The 18,982-nt window shown below is 40.8% G+C and overlaps 2 protein-coding genes and 1 pseudogene across 10 annotated transcripts; 2 read left to right on the top strand and 1 right to left on the bottom strand.

Annotated features, from left to right (window-relative positions):
• Positions 1-877: 877 nt before the first annotated feature.
• Positions 878-4,112, top strand: pym1 (PYM homolog 1, exon junction complex associated factor). Its single transcript, XM_027029109.3, has 3 exons — positions 878-1,052; positions 2,396-2,489; positions 2,783-4,112. The coding sequence occupies exons 1-3, from the start codon at positions 1,022-1,024 to the stop codon at positions 3,270-3,272; spliced, it is 615 nt and encodes a 204-aa protein (XP_026884910.1). The 5' UTR covers positions 878-1,021; the 3' UTR covers positions 3,273-4,112.
• Positions 4,113-4,559: 447 nt separating this feature from the next.
• Positions 4,560-10,088, top strand: LOC113589448 (matrix metalloproteinase-19-like; annotated as a pseudogene). Its single transcript, XR_014119817.1, has 9 exons — positions 4,560-6,602; positions 6,864-6,946; positions 7,387-7,498; positions 7,685-7,897; positions 8,354-8,599; positions 8,681-8,782; positions 8,977-9,142; positions 9,357-9,481; positions 9,849-10,088. The product of XR_014119817.1 is annotated as a matrix metalloproteinase-19-like (transcript).
• LOC113589453 (transmembrane protein 198-like) lies at positions 9,624-18,302 on the bottom strand. Of its 8 annotated transcripts, XM_081707265.1 has the most exons (8): positions 17,883-18,302; positions 17,409-17,456; positions 17,177-17,304; positions 16,983-17,071; positions 14,353-14,750; positions 12,579-13,157; positions 11,799-11,917; positions 9,624-11,221 (listed from the first exon to the last, which is right to left on the bottom strand). In XM_081707265.1, the coding sequence occupies exons 5-8, from the start codon at positions 14,504-14,506 to the stop codon at positions 11,069-11,071; spliced, it is 1,005 nt and encodes a 334-aa protein (XP_081563391.1). In that variant the 5' UTR covers positions 14,507-14,750; positions 16,983-17,071; positions 17,177-17,304; positions 17,409-17,456; positions 17,883-18,302; the 3' UTR covers positions 9,624-11,068. The 8 variants fall into 8 exon arrangements, with proteins under 8 accessions (XP_081563391.1, XP_081563390.1, XP_081563392.1 ...); XM_081707264.1 differs by having other exon boundaries at positions 17,177-17,456; XM_081707266.1 differs by lacking the exon at positions 17,177-17,304.
• Between the last annotated feature and the right edge of the window lie 680 nt (positions 18,303-18,982).

The following is an 18,982-nucleotide window of genomic DNA, read 5'->3' as shown; positions in this document are numbered from 1 at the left end:
TCTGACAGCTGCTGTTTCGAAATTCCATTTCCGTATACTTTTTAATTATAAAAAGTGGCCACCTAGCTTTTCAACTACAACGCGAACATTTGTCATTAATCCTGTTGGTTCCAACGTTTGTGTGGTATAAGGCTAAAACCAAGTCTAACAGTTGTTTTACAATCTTATTTTTTCATGTTCATAACTACAATTGTCAACCTGTAGCTTTAGCCCAGAAACGCATTTTAGTGCTGTATTACTGTTTGTTTATTTTTAGATATATCTCTTACTATCTGCAGAGAGTAAAATGTGTACTGGAGGGCGAAGACGTTTTTTGCTCGAGGTCTGTAGAACGTGTTACATTTTTGTGATGGGATGTTATCCATGTATCTATGTCATCCTGTATTCACTGACAAAATAACAAAACCAATTCAGTAATGGAGCGGCCAAATGAATCTGGAATGTATGTCCTTGCACAATTTAAATTGATCATTACTTATTTAAATTAAGTTAACTTAATAACAAACATTTTCTGACCGTTTAGTGATTTTTGGGAGGATACATTATATTCCATTTTCGACTGCTTTAACGTGTAATTTTGTATTATTAATCTCTGCTCTTGTGGCCCAGGACCTCCAACTAATTGGCTCATTTGTAGGGCATGCATAGGAAATGTCTCAGTTACAGAATATATGCAATAACCTAATCACATAGCTGTGGATTCCATGGTGCTCATAATAATGATTAATACTCTAAAGAAGTATCTGCTTTATTTAGGGTACTCTTAAGATAAATACCAAGTTATATAAGTTCATAAATAGCAACAATGAGTGCTGCAAAGACACTCAGTGTGTTTGCTTTATCTTTAGTGGAGCAATGGAATTCAAATAGGCATTACTAGCATAAACCGAGGTTAAAACTGATTAATGCGGTCACAAAGATAGAAGATGGATTGCAGATTAATATTGCCCGCGGCTTAGCGTTTGTGTTTCTTCTCTCATACCTCTTCCTCCACGTGAACGGAAGTCTCGCATCTGTCAAGATGGCGACTCCCTATGTAACAGATGAGTCTGGTGAGCTAAATGTTTTTACCTAACTAGCTACCTCTTACCTGTATTTTGTACTCAAGATAATTATTTCTATTTATGCTGATTCTGCGTCAGTTATTAACGTTGCAAAATAACGTATGGAGAATTATTACATTTTCAAGCAGGTGAACCGTTTATCTACAAACGATAACTAGCGGCGTAGCATGCATGTTTAGCTAGTCAGTCCGGTAAGTCTAAATGAACCTCCGAAATTAACTGTTTATATTGTATTCTCATTTATACAGCAATGTAACATTTAATGTTTTGACTGTACACATTTAATAGATATCATTAACTTAGTCTAAATGTTAGTCTTCTTTAAACAGCGTTTATTTTTCCTTCTTTTATGTAAGATAAGCTAATAAGATAGCTAAGCTTACGGTCCGCAACAAATGTTAACTGGCAGCACATTCTCAGGGCTTAAAATAGGGGAATGCACCAGCGAAAAGGTCTTTGCTATTTAGAGAGTTTAAATGATTAACTAGGAACATACTATTCATTTAGTAATAAAGAGATTTTATCATAATTGAAGTTGGACGCATGTTGGAGCAGATTCGGTGATCTTCATATCATGTTCGTGTTTGTACAGACCGACTTTTCATGCTTGCAAATTTGCCATGGGTTATGGAAAATCCCCAGTATGTTTTACACAAAACAAAAATTAAGAAAATAAAATTCGTTTTTAAAATCAGAGTAGCAAGGTCCTTGCTCAGCCTTATTTCACAATTACTATGTTCACATGTAATAAGCATAGTTAATATTTTAATGAGATATAATGCAAGACAATTCAGTCACCTTAAGATGTTAAGTATGAGGAGGTAAGGGGTATCCCTGTTCAGTATTTGCAGGTAAGAAATATCTCTGTTGGACACACGTTTCTTGTTTGCTTACAACTTCATATGTCTCCGTGGGTAGGTCATGTATTAAGGCAAACTGTTCATGTTGCACAGAACATGGTCACTGTCCTGTCTCTTTGATGATTGGTTAAATACACTAGCAGCTCTGGTGAACATGAATGACACAACTAAACATAAGAGCTTGTTGAAGAAAACTGAAAACAACAACCTGTGAATAATACAATTTAAGCAGAATTTCCTTAACTTGACCTATGCCTTGAATTGCTGTCTAGTGTTATTAATGGATATTTAAGATACAGTTGTTAGGGACATACCAGTCAAGTGTAATGATGGAATACTTGCATTTTGCATTTATGGCATTTAGCAAATGCCCTTATCCAGAGTTACTTAAAAAGTGCTTTAGTTGCCTGTTGAGAAAAGTATCCCTAGCTAGCACAATTCTCATTGAGTTTTGCCTGTGTGTTCTCACAGGAAAATATATTGCTGCTACCCAGCGGCCAGATGGAACGTGGAGGAAACCTCGGCGAGTGAAGGACGGATATGTACCTCAGGAGGAGGTGCCAGTGTAAGTTTAATTTGTCGATTCAGCCAACTGCTTGCAGACAGAGCTCTACACAATAGTTCAGTCATATAAACCAGGATTATTTCCATTGTTTTTTCAGTTATCGAAGAAATGTAATTACATCACTGTAATCCCACGATCACTGAATCTAAATCAGTAAATTAAATCTTGGTTGTGTCATGTGAATGATCTGAACCAAAGTGATGTCATTGCATTCGCCTATCAGGTGAAAGGTTTTTCATAGCTCAAAAAGCAATCACATTCTTAATTTTCTTTCCTCTCCTGTCCGTGCACAGCTACGAGAATAAATATGTGAAGTTTTTTAAGAGTAAGCCGGACTTCCCGCCTGGCATGAACCCAGAGGACGCGGCAGCAGCAAAGCAGCAGCAGGTGGCAGCGGTGCGGGGCGGAGACAGGGAGAGCGAGGCAACGGGACTCTCCAAAACGGCCAAGCGCAACATGAAGCGCAAAGAGAAACGCAAGCAGCAGCAGGGGCAGGGGCCGGCAGGCGGTGAGGCAGAGGCTCTGGCAAAAGAGCTGGAGAAGGTGGTTGTGTCGGCAGCGGAACAGCAGCAGAACAGCGCAGCTGCCCCCGCGGAGCCCAGCACTGCCACCGAGAAGGTCAAGAAAATGAAGAACCTGCGGAAGAAGCTGCGGCAGGTGGAGGAGCTGCAGCAAAAACTGGACTCGGGGGAGCTGCAGAACCCCTCCAAGGATCAGCTGGACAAACTGGGCCGGGCACAGGCCTTACGGGAGGAGCTCAGGCAGCTGGAGGAGGATTCATGAAGCAGAATGACCGGATAAGGGAGAGGGGCTGGGGCATGGTCGGGTTTTTGCTTTTGGTTCTTGTTTTGTTAGTTGTTGTTTACTTTTTGATAAGCCCTGGCGCTGTACTTTTAGATATAGAACAGACCCTTCATTCGTTCCACTTGCCAGTTCGGAGAAACCCTCTACTCACTTCACCCAGTCCAATCTTCTCTCCACATCCTTGATGCAATTTTAAGCGAGCCTGTTTTTTATGCTTTGTGATAGTGCTCCTATTCCTCTTGATCTTGTTTTTTTTTCCCCCAGATCAGTAGTATTAACAGATTGTGGATAAAGTTTAATTGCGAACGACAGTTCTACAACCCTGTGAGATGGACCTTTTAAAAAAGGGTATAAAGTGACAGCAAAGAAGGGTGAGAAGGTGTTGATTGTTCTCAGTTGGAACTGGGCTGCTGTCAGTATAAATCTGTCAAGGTAGAATTCATACATTGTGCAGTTATACAGTGTACACTACTTTTACATCATATTCCATCCAGAGAAAAAAGAAATAAAAACACCAAGCTACTTATAATTGTCACAATCATGCAAGGATTTAAATGGCTATAAAAGGTCTCTTTGTTTTAAACTTTGTAAATGCCATACAAATCTCAATAAGATACAGTATACTGTAATTTCAGATTTACTTGTAAAACAAGTATAGATTAGTTGTGGTTGTGGACTGAACACAAAAGACAGTATTTAAATTGTCAACCAAGTCATATTTCTTTCAGAAGTACTTTATATTGTGTATTTTTTTTTTTTACCTAGATGTCAAGTAGTAGGAAGTAGTACTGTATGACATTAAAACCGCAAAAAGATGTACCCTCCTGTAGGAGACCGTGTGTTTCTCCTCCACCATCTAGTCAGAGAGTGCTCATTTGAACATATTTCCATTTGATTCTGTTGATCATTGTGCATCAGTACTTATTGAAAGATACCTCAGGCATGGTCAGCTCCATTGAATGGTTTCCCATATAATGAGTAAATGGGCCCTGTGATAGCAACTCGGATGGAGTTGAGCAGAGGTGGGTGAGTTCCAGGAGGTGTGTGTGTGTGTGTGTGTGTGTGTGTGTGTGTGTGTGTGTGTGTGTGTGTGTGTGTGTGTGTGTGTGTGTGTGTGTGTGTGTGTGTGTGTGTGTGTGTGTGTGTAAATGGATAAGAGTACAGCTGAATGCTCAAACGCTCTCAATTTGGCCTCAGCATATTCCTGCAGCTGGTTCAGGGTTCTAAGCAGTTTGGAATGTCCCTCATACAGTCAAACGTGTCTAGCAATTAACAGGAGACATAAACTGCATGTTTTAGCCTCTTGAAATATTGTGATGGACAACGGCAGATGGATCATTAATGGAACAAGCCATTTAAAAAGATGGTACAGACAGTTATGATATGCAGTATATCACTGGTCAACTATGATTTTTCTTCCTGCAAAAAATGGCTGTTTATTGTGAATTTTTGTACACTGAATCCACATATGATTCTTTATCACCTGTAGTTGTTTTGTTCAGGTATACCCGTATGTCATTAAGTATGGTATGGAAAAGTGGTACAAAGGAAATTTGAAAATGTTCCTGAGGCCAAATATAGCCAAAAATCATACATTATACATTTTAGAAGTAGGTTTGTACATATAAGTAATAACAAGCTTATTTATGGATAGGTAATATTAATGTAAAATAAACCTCATCTTTACTCCTGCTATTTAAAAATCATACGTGATAGAAAAAAAATTAAAAAGTTTTGATTTCACTAAGGTCCACCTATTGTAGTTTTGCTGCCCAGTGTATTTAGTGTGTAATAAGTAGAGAAGCCATGATAATGTAAAGCCAAGACAATTTTGCTCAGTAGCGCCCAACATCCTGTCAAATACAATAGTTTCTTCAGAGGCACACTGAAAACCATGTTCTGAAGCAGAAGGCTCTCAGAAATCTCTTCAAATCAAAAGTCAATACGTTGGTGTAACGTGCTGATCAGTACAAAATTTGATGCAAGTAGCAATCTTTTTAAAATACTCATTATTCTTGGTTAGACTTGATTTGTGGTTTTGATTGTGGTGTCTATGTGACTGCAAAATATGGTATTCATCGGCTACAAACGGAAGAGAGGCCTTTCTTGGCGCGTTTTTGATTTACAGTCTTCGGTCTTTCTGAAAGTGTTCCCACATTCTCATCCCTAACAATACCCCAATCTGTAGTGATTAATGCTTATTTGGGTGTAGTTTCTGTCACAGAAATATGAGACAAATGCATGGGGCATATTTGGAGGAGTCAGCTTGCAGGACAAACCCTGCCTAAATAGATGACTAGTCTTTCTGGCTTCACATCCCTCAAGGCAGTAAACAGGGAATATAATTTCAAGACATTGCTATATCATGTAATTCACAATTCTTGTTTCAGATTGCATGAAATATGAAAATTAACTACAGAACAAAAAGACAGACATGGTGTGCAAACAAGTGACCACAGATTAATTACCAAAGCGAAACTGCATACAGTTTAAAGCCTGGTTTTATTGTCTTAATGTCACAAGGCGTGTGGGAGGTTATTTAATCATTCTCCATCCATGTCCAAGCTGTTTCACACAAGGGAAGGTCAACCAACTTTAAGTTTTAGAGTATATAACAACCCTTCCTAAAAACTCCTTGTGTGGCTTTTTAACTCACTGTCCTTTGCCATTAGGTTTGGTTCTGGAGTGTGAGCACTCCTAGTTCATACTATCAAAATAATGAAGCCATTAAAAAAATTGTCAGTGAACTGCCCCCTTTGACGACAGTTTAGCTTGGATGGAGTGGTCTAAGCTTGCATGCAGCTGTTTTAGATTTACAGGAGGTAGCGCTGTGCTGTTTAATTTGCAGAAGTGCTGGACCTGCTCTCCTGAGACTTACCCAGAGGCTGTGGCTGCTTTAGGAAGCCGTGGCCCATGTCTCATTCCTCACTGATGGAGAACGCAGTGGCCTGACCCCAACGCCTTCCCCTTCCCAGAGTATAAATGCAAACACGTTCCCTGGAGAGATGTACAGAGAACAAACAAAAGGAGGATGAGCACAAACATCAGATTTAGGCCCTTAGAGACAAGTCTATATGTACAAACAAAGGCTGGCTGCTCCACAGGAGAACATTTAAACAGTTACTGCAAAAGGGTTGCATTTGCCAGCGCTCCAGTGGAACTGCAGTTCCTCGGCCATTAAGAAAAGCGTGAGCGTTCTCTGAAATGTGGATGTGTCGGGCACTGAAGACCGGCTGCCTGGTCCTACTGCTTCTCATCTGGATGCTACAGTGTGCAGCGTTGCCTAAAGTGGAACTGGAGAAGGCTACCGTAAGAGCAAAACCTATTATCTCTTTCAGACAGAATACTAATTCAGTATTCATTTTTTTAGAGGAGTATCTTTTGTATTGGCTGTATGTATGAATTATTGAACCTTGGAGAGTGGGAAGGTATAATTTAAGAACTAAATATGCATGTCAGGAGACCACATATGCATTTAATTTCAGTTATAACAGAAGGAAATATCTTAGCAGATGAAACATACCTGTGCCATGATGATGTTCAAAAATCTTACTCACCCCTCCTACCTAGGCCTATCTGAAACGATATGGCTACCTACCCACAACACTCCAAGAGCGAGAAGCAAAGCCAGAGCAAATAAGTGAAGCACTTAGGTAACACACGCACAAACAAATGCATAGTTCATGTGCCAATGCTTCAGACCGTCTTCACTTTTTCCCTCAAATACTTGACGTGTGCACTTCAGTCCAAGTTAGACTGCTTTACGTACATTTTACTGGTCATGCAGCCCATCGACTCCATGACAGCAAAATAACTTAATCAAGAACAATCAAAAGTGAAATTAATTGCATTATTATTCTACCAGGTGTTAGAGATAGGGAGCTAGTGTGAACTGTTTGTGATAAGGTTTCAATGCAGTGCAATGCATATCAGACCTGTGTCAGTAAGTGTAGGAGTCATATAAACCAAAACTCATTAAGAATTCTGCCTTAAGACCTTTTATTTCTTGCCAAGTAAAAGTCAATAGTGTTGTCAGACATCTGTGTGAGGCCAGAATTTTGGTTACTTTTATCACCCTTTCCGTGTCCATCAGAATATTCCAGAAAGTGTCAGAGCTGGCGATCACTGGACAATGCCACGCTGGCCATGATGAATCGGCCTCGAGGACACCTTCAGCAGCAAGATCCTCAAATACCGTGTCCTGGGTGAGCTAGTGGTTGTACTCGCTGAACAACGCACTGCACTGGTCTCTCCAGAGCAGGTGTATCAGGTCCTAACTGTACCCCTACCTTTTACACTTGGTTAGGATGTTACTCATTTGCTCTGTTCACAGTGAAGAGGATCAAACTCCTAAATGATCAATAATTTATTATTTATTTCCTTCTTTTCAGGTTACTGGCATAAAAAGAAGCTGAGTTATCGTATCTATAACTATGCTCGTAGCGTGGGAGCAGCTCACACAAGGGCAGCCATACAGACGGCGTTTGGGTACTGGAGTGAGGTGTCACCTCTCCGCTTCCATGAGGTCACTGGGGGACATGCAGACATCAAACTTTCCTTCCACGGGACAGACAAGACCTGCCCTGTGCCATTTGATGGGCCAGGTGGGAGAGAATGAGTGAGAAAGAATGAGAAAGAGTGAGAAAGAGCAAGAAAGAGCCCATCTGGCTGTTTCTGGTTTTGTGCTCCGGGCTGTTTGAATCACTGGAGATGTTTGTCATAATGATTCATTTTATGGCATTAATTTAGCCCCTGCTGCAGTGTTGAGTAATAAAGCCCATTAACTGACTAAATGGGACATTTCAAAGTGCTGGGGAAATGCTGTTCCACAAGCCTTTAGGCTATCTAAGCACCATTACTGGCTTTTGAAGGGTTTGTCGGACTTTAGACAGAAAGGATGAATATGCCTGTTGTTATTTTCTCCAGTTTCACTGGAGCTTACTTCATATTACATGAACGGAACTGAGCACTATAAAATATAACTTCCTGGTGCTATGTGGTGTGTAGGTCAATATGGCTGATTGTTGGTTTATTAGTGAGCTCCTGTGACATTCCTGCAGGTGACGTGCTGCCTCATGCCGATGTCCCGGAGTCTGGCCTTGTGCACTTTGATGCAGACGAGGTGTGGACCAAGGGGCGGAGCTATGGGACAAATCTGCGAATTGTAGCAGCTCATGAAATAGGCCACGCCCTGGGTTTAGGCCACTCACAATACCGCAGTGCTCTTATGGCTGCTATATACACTGGCTACCGGGACAACTTCAGACTCCACCCTGACGACATCCGCGGTATCCAAGCACTGTATGGTAAGAACAGGTCTACAATACAGATCTCTTCATCACTTCTTTTATTTCATGCTTTTTTATTTGCTTTCTATTTCCCTTCAGGAAAAGCTGAGAAAAATCCACCAGTGGCCCCAGCCATGGCAGGTGGGCCAGCTGCAGATTCCCCGGACCCCTGCACTGCCTCACTGGATGCTATAATGCTGGGTAAAGACCCACAACATGCCTAAGATTGGTGATGACTACTGCAATGTCATCCATACCGTGCATTTGGAAATGATGTCAGGACTCAGACAATGAAGTGTTACTGTTGTAATATATACAGCAATATCTCTCGATAATGAAATGCTCCTTATGAGGGACAGGTTGTGCATGTTCCACACTGCACAGCTATGTATGAGGGAAGGGTTTAGTGACTAAGTGTCCTCTCCACAAGACATAGATGTTCAGTGGCGAGCACATTTGGACAATATCGAAGGGCAACTATAACACGCCCATTCACATCAACGTCCTGTGGAAAGAACTGCCTGGCCACTCCGAGAACCAGCAAGTCCTACTTCCTTAAAGGTAGACTTGACCTTTCACCCACAGTAAGACATTCATTCCATTATAGCATGTCCTTGGCAATGCACACTAATCTCAGGAGCATATCATTCAGTCTGATTTCCTCCACGTAGCAGAGTTGAAATTTCAAAACAGGAAAATAACACTGCCACATAGAAGCATGTGTTATGTATTTTGCACCCTCTGCTCACCAGACACTGGCCCTTTTTCCTCACAGGTAAGAAGATCTGGAGATATTCTGGCTTTAAGTTGGACCTTGGCTACCCAAAACTGCTCATTATCCCACCAAACATTGACTCAGCATTTTTCTCCAGGGTCAGCAAAAAACTCATTTTCATCAAGGTGTGCTACCCCACTCACTGCACATTTAAACTACCCAGTAAACAGAGATGAATGTTTATAAAGTTGGGAGAAAAAAAGTCTTTTTGTATGGAAACCCATCCTTTCATTGTATCAGTTCATTTTCATCTAATGGAGCAGAATCTTGAAATGTTGATAATTTATTTCATTCTAGTTTAAAAAAAAAATAACATTTAAATTCAGCAACTGGTAAAGCCAGTCCAAATTATCCAATAGTCCAATAATCCATGAGGCTGAAACCTGCTGTCAAATGACATACTTCATTAAGAACGTCAACCCATTCATCCGCCCATCCATCCATCCATCCATCCATCCATTTGTTTTCCCTCATTCTCTCTTTCTGCCTCAGGGTTCAGAGTACTGGCAGTGGGATGAGCTGGGTTCTGGCAATGTCCTCAAGTACTATCCCAAACCTCTCTCACATCTCGTTCCTGGGTTACCATCCAATCCAGATGCAGCACTCACCTGGAATAGTGGCCACATTTACGTGTTTAAAGGGGACCAGTACTGGCGGGTGAACGCCAGGCATTTCATAGATAAGGGCTACCCGCGCAGCACGAAAGAGCGCTGGATGCAGTGTGAGGATTAGCTCACTAGAGGGCAGCAAAGCACATTAGTCTGGGCAAATAAATAAATAAACTAAATTAAAACATAAAGCCCACAAAATTCAGGCCTATGAAGACTGATATTTGTTAAAGTTTTCATGGAGTATTTAAATCAAATGAATTTTTCATTGAGTCATTCAGGAAACTGCACACTGATTTATTTCTAGAAAATGTATTATTGCATATTTTAGGAATTTACTGTGCCATTATTTATGACTGTAAAACTCACCTCGATAATTTACAATGTTTTTCTTACCTCATGCTAAACACTATTGTATGCTGATAATCTACTTTTTCTTTAACTAACGCAAAATATGTATTATACACAGACTGCCATTTACTAAATATACCCATCTTGGGCATCCCACTAAGCCATGTACAATTTGAGCTGTAAGATTTCCATGCTGGAAACTTCACACAGAAGCAATATTCCTTTTAAAACAGAGGAGAAATGTTTTCTAATACAGGTTGTCCTGTTTTGAATTGTATCAATGTTATAAGTGTTTTCACTCCCTGCACAAATTTCTTAGCAGGATAGACACAATCGGTGTCAGGGGGCCTCCAGTACCCCCAAATACCACTGGCTATGTGACCTCTCCACATGAGGTCAGAGATATAATGTGTCCTGGATTGAAACAAAGTATTTGAGGATAAACAGTTTCCAGCTTATCTACTTTTGAATGTGAATACAAGGTAGTACTCTACAGCACACTACTAAAAGAAGGTCTGAAGTGATGGCTAGTATTGAAGGTTAAAGGGAACATTTGTGATCCAGGTGGAGATCCAGTATTCAGTGTTAGCGCTGATAAAACATCATGGGCTCAATATACCCGTTTTCCTTTTTTTCTGGTTGTCAGTGAATACCCTGTGTCTTTTCTCAAGAATGCATTACATAAAAAGAATCCAGTACATTAAAAAGAAAGGCCTCTGAGCCCGAGGCCTGTGCGGTTGCACGCCCGTGTGGTTACATCCTGCGTACTGCAGACGGTGAGGCTGTGAGAGGCACCATGGACCCTGTCTCAAAGTCGAAGTCAATCATAGTGTGGTACACAGTACTCAAGCTGCTCGTAGACGACCCGGTGCTCATCTGGCGCTCCCGCAGGCGCGCCAGGTAGCTCTGGGAGAAAGGCAGAGAAAAAGATGAGAAAAGAATGAGTTAGAAATAGAAACATACAGTTAAATTGTTCTAACTAGTATTTACTCATTATCTAATTAGCAGCATTGTCACAAAACCACCTCACTTTTCAGGCATTTCTATTCAGTTTCAGAGACCTCTGTTACAGCTAAGTGGTTTATCTTATGGAGGATGTTGCATTTTAACATGTACTGAGTCAAACCTGAACGGGCAAAAGGTATTAAAAGATAACAGAAAATAAGGCAGCTCCTTGCCGTTTAGACCAGGAAATAAATAGGCGTGAGCGTTCTGATTCAGCCACCAGGTGGCAGTAGTAGAATATTATTCCTGTTCCTAGTTCAAATGATAAAGTATTCTGGATTATTATTATTATTATTATTATTTCTTCTTCTTCTTATTATTATTATTATTATTATTATTATTATTATTATTATTATTATTATTATTAGTTTGCAGTTAAAACAAGGAAAACAAGTAAAACATGCAAAAGTTAGAAAACATATTCTTGGCTGGGTGAAGATTAAGACATTTGTAATCAGTGTGAGCCGAGAGGGGTTACTGGAGCGAGCACGTCTCCTGCGTAGCGCTTGAGAAGCGGCGGCCTGCGGTGGGACATCCCCTCTGGGCGCGTGCACACCTCTTTCTGATGGAGCCGCTTCTGAATATTACTCACGATCACTAGATGGGGGGAAGGGTTTGAGCTTAATCAGAGAGTCACTATATAGTTATATGCTTGTTTTTTTGTAGGGTCTGAGCTCCACACTAAAAACATATGTGCTATGGCTATAATATGGATATAATAAACTACATTTGGTTGTACACCCACATTATAACACAGTATTCATAACTACAGCAGTGCAATAAGCAAATGAGAACAGAATCATAAGCATCATTATGTGAGATCCTCCTGACTGAGTAGTCTGTGATGTCTGAGATGATCTACAGGTGTTCACATGGATGGCTTTGAAACGGATTTGTTCATGTACTTAGTTATCTCACTAGTGATTTCACAGTCATAATAATGACACAACCGTACTTTAATTATGCCAATATAATGCAGCAAGGTGTTAAACCTTTGAAGTTTCTCCATTCCATCTGTCAAGCCCTCTGGTATTCCATATGATAACTTCCAAAAACGCCTGAATCCAAATCATCTACCTCAAATCATTAAAGTAATCAATGAAAACTTTACTAGTTTAAAATGTAAAGGCAGACCAACTCTAAAACTTGCGATGAATGTTTGCCCATAGGCCGGTACTGAGAAACACTTGTACATAATTAGCCTCGCCCCAGACACTCCCACCGCGGTGTTGGCGGTTTAGCGGTGTCGTCCTCTTACCCTCCGAGTGAGATAGTCCTCTGGCCGTGAGTTTTCTCTGCACCAACATTCCCAGAGTGGATAGTAGGGGCCACAAGCCCACCACTGCCCAGCTGAACCAGCACATCGCCCCCTGGTGGCTCCCCTGCAGCCCTGCATGGGCCCGCCATGCTAGCACTGGTGTCTCCACGCAGTAGTCCACACATGCCGTCATGACGGCGGCGCCCAGTATTGTCGTGGCGACTATTGTCATGGGCCTCTGCCAGCAGAGTGTCAGCACAGCGAAGAACATGCTCGTGCCCAGGACCGTGCCCACTGCAACCCACATGGGCATGAAGGCAGCATGGAACTGCCCCGCCACCACCAGGGCAGCAACCGAGAGCAGCAGACCCAGGTGGAAGCCTGTGAGGAAGAGGCCCATACAGCGCACCAGTGTGGTCACTAGGCCGGACAGCAAGCCGATGCCGAGGGACACGCCCGCCCGCGTCTCTGCATTCAGTGGAGAGTCCAGCAGCTGCTCCCGAAGGCACAACAGGTACCCAACGCCTGTGCCAAACGTCAGTCCCGACAGGAACATCACCATCTTAAAACACCGGTAGCCTGCAACAGGAATGGAACATACAGTGGAATCTGGAGCTAATAGTTGCTAGTTGAGGCTGAACTGGCTTTGGAGGCTTGGGATGAGAGCCAGTGTGTTGAACCTGGCTAATTAGCAATCTTTGTGCAGTGACTCACAAATCGCTGGTTTACAACAGTAAGTAAGTATACTCTACACTGGCAAAAAGGCACTTTTGAGCTTCGACAATTTTAGCGGTCCATGAACTGTTTTAGTGGTTCATGAACTGGCAATTGCCACCACTACTCAGCATGCTGCATCTATTTTTGTAATCAGAAAACATCATCTCACGCATAAGTTGGCAGTCTGTCTCTGGAGATTTCATTTAATAATGCAGTTCATTGGCAAGTCAAAAGGTCATTCAACCTTTGTGCTGTAAATGGTGACACGTGAGGCCAGTGGCACGCTTATCTGCACTGGGACCCAGACTGTCGCACCTGAACTAAGACCACTTCCCCACTTCCTCACCAGCAATACAGTGTCCCCCCTCAGTTACTCTATGAAATCCCTGAGCTAAAGTCCAGAAAACAGGAAGTGTGGTTTTTTGTTTTTTTTTTTAAAGATGAGGCCTACAATGGGCGGTAGTCAGCATGGGGTTGCTCAAGGAAACTAAAGATGGCTTCCAACAGGGTTAAGATTTTGTGCGTTTTTTCAGTCCAGAACGTATTTTGGAAGTACCACCAACTGAGGACATCCTTGCTGAATCATAAACATGTTTTTGATTTACCTAAAATTAGCTATAAAAATAAATCAGATGTTTGGATAGTCATGTAGCAGTATAACTCTTGGCAAAACACAACAAACAATGCTGCTCATTCTTAGGTGAAGGTTGAATTGTTGAATTCTGAACTCACTCAGGGATCAGACAGGATGGTGAGTAAAGTGCTTAAGTCTACATGTATTCAGGCTGAATTGTCAACAAATTACAAGACAGAATCAAAAAAGTTTTTTTCTGCAATTCAACAGAAAATTATAATCAATGATCAATGTTAGGAATTTTTAACAAAAATATAAATAAGGTCCCCATATTTCACTGCATTTCACTGGCAGGTCAGTAAAGGAATGTGTGTAAATAGATTAAATGGTCTTTTATCTGTCTGAAATATTGTCTTTTGCCCCACAGTCATAATTATTATCATCATCATCATCATCATGATTGTCATCTCACCACAGACTCACCAAAGAAGCAGTACACAACTCCTAGCATGAAGCACAGGGAGTAGGCTACTGAAGGGATGACTTCATGCTTCGTCCTGACCTCCAGAATGCAGATGTCTGGTGTTGCTAGGGTGGGCTTCACTCCCTCGGTCACAAGAAAAGAGGAGTTGGCCATCTTGGCTCAAGAGATTACGTTCTACCCCAAAATTCAGGGTTAGCCTCTCATTGGAAACATATAGCCATCTGGCTTCATCCTTGTATGTATTTTTCAAAAAATTCAAAGAGTTCAGAGTTAAGGAAACTTAGAGATTCAGATGTTGTTTGTAAATATATAGGTGAGCAAAAGGCACTTAATTCCTTCAGATTATTTAGCCAGTGCTTTGTATTCTAGATGCAACAGATGTGGAGGTCCAGAACACCTGAAAGAACAAAGGAAAGTCATTTTCCAAAATCAACACAGCTCTAAAATGTGCAGCCCTACACATATTTATTAGGGACAGATGAAACAACTGTTTCAGTCACATGTCAGTGTGATTTGCTGGAGAAAGGGGAATATTGGTAGTGATTAATAGAACAAGCATTTCCTCTTTCAGCATGGCTGCCAAATATCTCTAAGTTTTTCATGGGTGTTTCCTGTGTATCTCAATGCATGTTCCCCTACAGCAGCATAGACGCAGGCAGGCAGAGGCTGGAGGCAGGGAGACACTCCAGCCCAGCTCCTTCCCCTCTCGTCGATTCCAATTCTTTCTCGTGTCCAATTTAACCACAAAACAATCCAGTAAAATACATTGTCAGGAGTTCTGGAAGCACCTGTAAACTTTCTCCTTTCCCATGTTTCCCCTCGGACAAATATGAGGGAGGCATAGACCCAACCCACCACCTCTTTCCCGCTTTATCGTTCTTCTCCTCCTCTCTCTCTCTCTCTCTCTCTCTCTCTCTTTCTCTCTCTCTTCCACTGCCTTTTCTTCATCCAAACACAGGATGCAGGTTTAGGAAGTGTACTCTGCTTCAGTGCCATGTGTCTCATTGTTTTGCACATATGGCAAACTACTTCAGCTTGACAGTTCTTAATACAGCCAGCAAAAATGCTCCAGATGAATACAGTACAAATCTTATTTATTAAAAAAGTAGATCATAAAAGCTTTTACACTTGCAAATGACTGATCATGGATGTGGTAGGTAATAATTCCAGGTTAAGTATGGAGTATGCATTAATTGAACAGCAGGACAAAATTTTGGTGCACTTTCCACTGACCTAACCCCTTCAAAGGATAGCATTTCCTTTGAACCATAGTATGATACACTATAACATACTATATACTATGCTTATCAATCTAATATCACAAATGTAAAATATCTATCCTAACTACCCATACACACTTGCACAAGCCTGACTACACAGCAGTTACAATAGGCTATATAAATAGTCATTATTCATTTTGAAACCTGGAAATTCACTTATTATTATGCAACATATAACATGTAAGGTGAGTGTAGGGTTCATTTCAGTGAACAAACAACAACTATTATTTATTTATTTATTTACTTTTTTTTTTTAAATTTTTTTTTAGCTCTGTTGTGCCAGGCTGCTTATAATAGATGCCTTTCGCACAGCTGTCAAAGCCTTCTTTGCCATGGCTACAGCTTTTAGAAATGGTTTGTTTGAGGATGAAGCCGCCCAAAAACAGAGAAGGCCAGCAAAATGTACACACACACACACACACACACACACAGACACACACAGACACACACGGCTCATAACTGGCCATTTCTCCAGAAAACTAAATCATTCAGTATTCACCAACCATTATACAGGATATGAAATTATGTTTCTTTACTTCTGTTCAAGAAAACTAAATTGTTTCTTTATTTCTGTTCAAGAAGACCCAAAATAATCAATAGTGAGTCAACATTTGACAGCCATGCTACTAAAGACCATAGCTGGGAATCACCCGTTCTTACAACTATGTGGGTTATGCTGTCTTGTCATGCCAGTTATTTTTATTAAATGCATAAGTATAAAATCTTGCTAATTTGTTTTTGCTGCTGTGACTCTGAGCTGATCTTAACTAAGGCTTCATGTCAACCCTGCCCACCCCTGGAGTACATGCATTTAAACAGACATACAGTGCAGCTGTTTCTGGACAGTGTTTGTCCATTTGGCTCTGTCCTCTAGCACCCTGGACCTTACATTAATCGATGACTATGGGGTTCAAGGCTATGTAGCTAAGTTCATATTGGTTGAACCACATAGTAATCCTAACCAAGTAATTGCCATAAATAATTAAGCAAAACTGCCTGAATGGTACAATCTAAAGACATCGCATCTGTTTGGCTATTTTTAGTTCCTGATTATTTGGGGAGTTTTGCCTACAGTTATTTCTTCAGATTGTGAAATGCATGCTCACTTAAATTCAGGCCAAGAAGCTAGTTGTTTTCACCAGTTAATAAAAATTTTTGACTTAACAGTATTGTGTTTAAGGCCAATATTCTGCTTCAAGGCAAACCATCTGAAATAATGTGATTGGATCAGAGCAGTCCAAATAAAATTTTAAGTTTACAGCAACATGATACTGCTCCAATCAACAGTCAGATTATCAAAATGATATAGTTCCAGTGACTGCCAAACATGCCAAAACTGTAACACTAACCGTAACACTGTGAACATCATGAGGATCACACCCTGCATGCTTCACAGATGAGGATCATGAGTTCCTTCTTCTGAAACTTTTGCCCCTTTCTGTAATCGTGGAACAGGTTAATCTTCAGCACAACTGTCCACAGGACTGTATAGAACTGAATGGTACAGACTCTACAGAATTGAACTTTTTGATTAATGTTTTACCTGTAACCTGGCCATTTTCTGAGTCTTGCCAGTGGTTTAAACCTTGTGGTAAATGCTATGAGATTATGCTAATGCAGTCTTCTTCTTTACGGTAGTTTTGTAATCGTCCAAATTCTTAGAGACCATACCTTCAGAGGTACAAAATCTACTGAGAGCCATTCAGAAACATAATTGAAACCTAGGGCCAACTCAAGATCCACCCAAGAATGACCACATTTAAAAACCAATGTACCATTTCTGTGCTGGTTGATCTTCACCATTCACACGTCTGAACAGCAACCTGGTGGTACACGGTCAGCTCCACGTTATTTCGCTTTCCTCTACGTGAGCTCAGAGTATTAGTAAGAACAATCTTAAACCGACATCGTAAAGTAGGATTACGACCCAGGCAGAAGGCAACACATTTGCCCACACCGGGAAAGCTGCCCATACTCTGGCAATTAGAGCAACAACAGCTCTTTATTGCCGAGAGTTTACGATTAAAGGGGTTTTATTTACCATAAAGCAGGCCTTACTGAAATTTTAAGCACTGTGAGAGACGTAGCAAAGAGGTTACCTTTGCCTTCTTTAACGTTTGTTAGAAATGTAAAGAAATAAAATAAAATAAAAATAAAATAAAATAAAATAAAATAATTGCCGAGTAACACAAAACAGAAATTGCCTTCATTAAAAAAAACATTTAATTAAAAAAAAACAAAACACTTACCTTGAAATGTACTTTCCATAAAAAGTGAAACGTAAGCATGAATTATAGCTGTCTAGTTAATAATAAGCTGAGTGCCCCACATGTACACAACTAATAATGCAGTGGCTTATGAAAAAAAAAATCTGATTATTTGAATATACTACTGTTGGTTGCAGGCAGAATGCCCCGAACATAAGCTTTCGCACGATTTCAGATGGAAATCCTCTTCGCGTTAAACACATTTAGCAGCTGACAGCTTCCGACATCACCGTGCGACCATCTGCCGGAGGGATAAGGCGACTCAGCTGCCAGATCTAGCTGTGCGTGAGAAAGGCCGTGTATTCGGACGAGCTTCCCAAATCAGAGCAGCTTGTGTGTGCCATGATGCGACACGGGCCTGTAGCGTTTTCATGCGATTTGTCAACCTTACGTTTTAATTCTTGGACAGAGTGATTGTAATTCCGTTATTTGGAGGCGGTCCGTCAATTTACATATGAATCCGTCGCGTAATCGTAGCAACGGTCTTATTTATTTTTGAATATCCTGTTTAATGTAGCTAGATGTGTAAAAGTGGAACACAGTATCCTGCGGCGACATGTGGGGAAAATGGCAAATCAGTCAAATTACGATAAAATACAGGAATGTTCTTCAGAAATAAAGGAAACTTTGGAATTAACACAGCGATATAAGTTTAAAGACAGGCCTAAATCATGAAAACGTTCCAAATTGTTTAAATTAGATTTAAACTATGGTTACATTTATGATTGATTGTAGTTGGGCAGGGTTTGAGTGCATCCATGTTATTTGTGTGCCTGTGTCTAGGATGGATCCCAGCTCGCAGCGGTTTAGAAGCGGCTATGGGAAGAGGCTACGTGGCAGAGGCCGTTTTGATTTAGATACAGAGTCCGACCTAAGCCAAGTGTGGACGTGATGTCAAATGCTTAGCCTTGTACAAACAATGGGACATACCTGACAATGGCTCTTACACTGAAAGTATAAATATAACAATAACAAGTTACTGATTAAAGTTAACTATTAAAGTTCAGCTTTTAGGCAAGGCGGTGTACATTTTCTATGTAGACACGTCAATACAGTTATAAAAATTCTGTAAAGCCTACTAC

The sequence above is a fragment of the Electrophorus electricus genome, chromosome 25 (assembly GCF_041902795.1).
Source record: "Electrophorus electricus isolate QZ-2024a chromosome 25, ASM4190279v1, whole genome shotgun sequence".
Classification (NCBI taxonomy): domain Eukaryota; kingdom Metazoa; phylum Chordata; class Actinopteri; order Gymnotiformes; family Gymnotidae; genus Electrophorus; species Electrophorus electricus.
The sequence above is the reverse complement of the archived record's forward strand: the minus strand, read 5'-3'. Positions and strand labels throughout refer to the sequence as shown.